Here is a 4,188-nt window from a genome sequence, read left to right on the forward strand (position 1 = left end):
TAAAGTTGTAACTTTACCTTCTGTTGCAATGTCCTCCAGTACAGGTGTGATTGTAGTCAGAGGGTTCGGAGTAGGGGTAGATCTAAAAGTGACTTCCTTTCCGTGTGTTGGCTCTGGTGCTTTACTTGCAGGATGGTTGCCTACCAGGTAATAGAAATTATTTGTTAAGTCACTGTGTCCATATTGCATTTTACGTTTTTTTTTTTTTACGTTAACATTAAAACAGTTCTAGTTACGGTTATATGGTTTCATGCTGGGCTGTGTGGGCAGCGCTGGAAATAAAGTGTTTGAGATCTTTTTTTGTTCCACTGATTCCTGATATCTAAAGTACGGACCTCATAACACCATAGATTAGACCTTTCTAAAGTAGTAAACAAAATGTAAGTTTACTGGTGAGACTTTCATGATGTTGTTATCAACAAGTGTATGTATTTGTTTTTATTCATTTACTAAAATGCAGTTTTCTATGCATAGTCGATAATGAATTTTTTTAGGTCATTGATTGTAACCGATATGTAAATCTTGCAGAAACACACAGCGATATTAATAGTTTTTACATGCCCATTCTGCAAACAGAAGCGGACTTAACCATGAAGCAACCAGTTACTGAACTTTCGTACATTTTGTCTGAAGTTCTCGCGCAATGTCTTTTGATAAGAAATGGTCATACTAACATAAATGTGTCAAATTACCTTTTTCTTCAACTTTATTTGTGGCACGGGTAATTGCATTAACAGGAATCCCAGCTTGGGTAGGTCCAGAGGTAAATTTTGTTCCGCCTTTTACCTTTGGTACCTTATCTGCAAGTATCTTGGTGATGTCAGGAATGAATCCTTTGCCTAGAGGTAAGTATACATATTTTTATGTATGAATTATTGCATTAAAACGAAACCCTTTTTAAAGTATAGTTAAGCTCATATTTCTCTAAAGCAGGATTATTTCCGTTTTCGGAATCAAGTTCCTATACTGGGCCTAGTTTTGAGGCCTTTACTTAAACTAAAGAGCTCTAGATGCATGTGTCATGTTATAATTACGTCATCTATTCCACAACTCTCCAGCTTACGTTGATATACAATCTACGTTATCTTTCAATGAGCAGGTACTCAATGAAGCGTAAATCATATATATCTATCTAAACAAAAATGAAGTGTAAATTCACCTTTTTCTCCATATGCCTTTGATGCTTTCTCATCTACTGCATTCGCAGTATCCAGAGCCGGAGGTTTAGCTGGTTTAGAGTTGAACTGCGTCCCTTTGCCTTTCTCTTGTGCCTTGTCCTTGTGATTGACGTTGACGTCGTCAGTGGGTCCCTTGCCTGTAGGTCGGTATAGCGCATCTTTTAGTTTACTACAGATATGGTGACTTACTTTCTTTCTTTACGTACATAAGGTTATATTTTCAGTAGCGTCAGTACATGTATGACATTGTCTGGAGGCATTTTTAAATAATAGGTAGATGTCAATGTTTTCAGGTCATTATGCACCACAATAAGCTATCGTTGGATTTTCAATTCTTTTATTTATTACAGAGATTGCTATATTTAGAATCCGTCAACAGCTTCCCGCGTAACTGCAACAGAACTTCCCATTTTTTATATCCCATTCCCTTCACATAGTAGCCTAAGGTGACTAAAAGACTGTGTGCGCGTTTATACTCACTAGCACCTTGTTATAAAACTTTTATGTCGTTTGTTTTAAAATATCTGAAAGTGGATACCTATAGAAAAGATTGACTATTTGTATTGCTATGTAGGTAGCTGTAATTATACCTAAACTATCAGATTACAATTACTCGAATTATAATCAACATCAAAAATGTTCAAATCTGCTGCTAATTTAATTGCAAATAATTGAATATAATCATAGTAAATGGCGGATATTCGCAACATATTTTACAGTGACGTTAATGTAAACATATTTTAACATACATTATTCAAATTACAATTACCATATTTGCACAGTTCGCACAATCAGAATGCTCTTTAGGATAAGATTTTTAATCAACCTTATATTCACCAACGATAAGGTGATTTACATAACTATTTGATATCTCTACTAACCTGTTGGAAACCCAAGCTGTTGGAGAATCTTCTCCATGTTGGCAGAATCACCCACTAAAGGAAACAGAATTAATTGAAGGCATCAGAACATCAACCATCTTGTAGTTAATCAATATCTGTACCGATATATGCGATCCAATATACAATATACAATCAACAGCTAAGATTTGACTAAACAGTCAGATTTTCCTTTCCTTGTGTTTGTTACATATATTTTTTAGGAAATTTGATATTTTAATACAAAGGAATGTGGGGTCGTGTGGCTTAACATGCCACTGATCTTGTGCCCTAGGGAAAGACAATTTATACGGCTTTTCTCACTTATCTCAAATAAAAATGAGTATTGTGACAGTCTATCCTGTACATTGCATTTGTTTCTATGTGTAGGACACAAAATCAGCAACATCTGCATTTGTCCTACGTGTATTGTAATGTTACAATTTAAATAAATCAAATCAAATCAAGAATTATTAGATACTAGTAAGTACTTACCCACAGCCATGGCCAGTATGGTGGCCAAGACCAATGTGGGGGTCTTCATGCTTATTGTTGAACCTACCAAGAATACAATTATATTTTTGAAAGATGTAACTATATTTTCTTACACGTAAGAACATCGATATATGTCAACGAAATGCAAGTTAAGGTTTCGTTTGCCTGATTGGTGATAATTTAAAAAAACACTATGATTGTGTGTAAATAAATAACGTTAATCTCATCCGTAATAGGGTTTAATGTTTAACAAATGTTAAAAAACGTCCCCCTTCCTTGATTCTCTCTAAAATGCGAGGCACTATGACTATATCATCGATATTGCAGCGCCGGCTTAGACCAGACTGGCAGATGATTGTGGTAGAAGAGGGCGATGCCATAGTATGAAGGCAGCAGTTATACCGGCTATACAGATACAGATACAGATCTTTGGGTAAAACAGGACTCACATTATGCTGAGGTCACTTTTCCAAACCGGGGCCCGGCCGGGCAGTTTAATGGAAAATAAGTAGGATATAAAAGACAACAAAGCACAAATAACTTTTTTTTGAAAAAAATGATAATGAGAACTTTTTGCGTACATTATTTATACAGCTTGTTTTTTTTTTTTCGTTAAGGCCACACCAAGTAAATTTTATGGATGACGTCCTTTGGAGACTCCAAATCTAATGCGAGAGGGCGAAAAAAAAACAAGAAGGGCCCAAAAAAACAAGATGCCTAGATTAGAAATATACTAAGAGATGACACATGTTAGGACACAAATTGAATGAGGTGACACAGTGTAAACAAGCAAGAAGTCTTTTATTCATCATCAAAACAGTAATGAATCAGGTGGAACAGCAGTTGTCCCGTTCTGTTTCTTTCATTACATTTTGCAGACCTGCAGAAACAAAGCATAAAAGGCAAAATTAGTTGCTGATTAACCCTTTGCATGCATTACTACATTTCTACCTATGCAAATAGTCTATAGGAGCGTTTGAGAAAGAATATCAATAAAGGTGGAACCAAACAGAATATGTTTAGAGCTATTCTACATAAGTTGCGTAATGTATTTAAGTAGGTAACAAATGTATGCCTACCTGACAAACAGGGTTTATTGTCTGGTATGCAGCAGTCTTCTCTGCTGGTATGGGCAGCGTTTCCTCCTCGCCGCAGTTCCAGCACACCAAAGGCAGCATCGTCTTCATCACCCCTGACTTCAGTCTGGCTGAATAGTAGTACTGTGCTACTGGTGAAGTGCATGTCACTGCCCTACAAGAAACAGGTGGAAAATTATGGAACAATAGTCAATTGTGCTAAAATCCAACTCTTCAGAAAAAACTTCTTTTTTTTCAACATAGAGGTTTAGGTTCTATGTTGTAGTTAAATGTACGTCTTTACTGTCCCCAAAGTGCCTTAAATTTAAAGGGTATATTCTGCAACAATCCATATCAAATGTACCTCACTACTCACCTGTGTTGTTATTGCTACATTGTTGTGTGCTCCCAGTCCCAGCGTAGGCTGGAAACATCCACTCCTGCTGACCTTGTTCTCTTGATGCTTTCATCATACCTGTATACATGTGTACATGTGAAAGGAAAAGTAAACCTTATGTTCCTAGTTCACAATAAATGTGTCTTAATGCAATCAAAGAAATT

General features: G+C 36.2%; 1 protein-coding gene and 1 long non-coding RNA gene across 2 annotated transcripts; both read right to left on the bottom strand.

Annotated features, from left to right (window-relative positions):
• Window positions 1–228: 228 nt before the first annotated feature.
• On the bottom strand, window positions 229–2,608 carry LOC109474723. The gene is made up of 5 exons (XM_019775087.1): window positions 2,552–2,608; window positions 2,060–2,113; window positions 1,160–1,315; window positions 693–839; window positions 229–272 (listed from the first exon to the last, which is right to left on the bottom strand). The coding sequence occupies exons 1-5, from the start codon at window positions 2,598–2,600 to the stop codon at window positions 229–231; spliced, it is 450 nt and encodes a 149-aa protein (XP_019630646.1). The 5' UTR covers window positions 2,601–2,608.
• A 790-nt stretch (window positions 2,609–3,398) lies between these two features.
• LOC109474725 lies at window positions 3,399–4,178 on the bottom strand. Its single transcript, XR_002140497.1, has 3 exons — window positions 4,004–4,178; window positions 3,631–3,802; window positions 3,399–3,431 (listed from the first exon to the last, which is right to left on the bottom strand). It is a non-coding gene; the product is annotated as an uncharacterized LOC109474725 (long non-coding RNA).
• Between the last annotated feature and the right edge of the window lie 10 nt (window positions 4,179–4,188).

The sequence above is a fragment of the Branchiostoma belcheri genome, unplaced genomic scaffold (assembly GCF_001625305.1).
Source record: "Branchiostoma belcheri isolate BF01 breed outbred unplaced genomic scaffold, Haploidv18h27 scaffold312, whole genome shotgun sequence".
Lineage (NCBI taxonomy): Eukaryota > Metazoa > Chordata > Leptocardii > Amphioxiformes > Branchiostomatidae > Branchiostoma > Branchiostoma belcheri.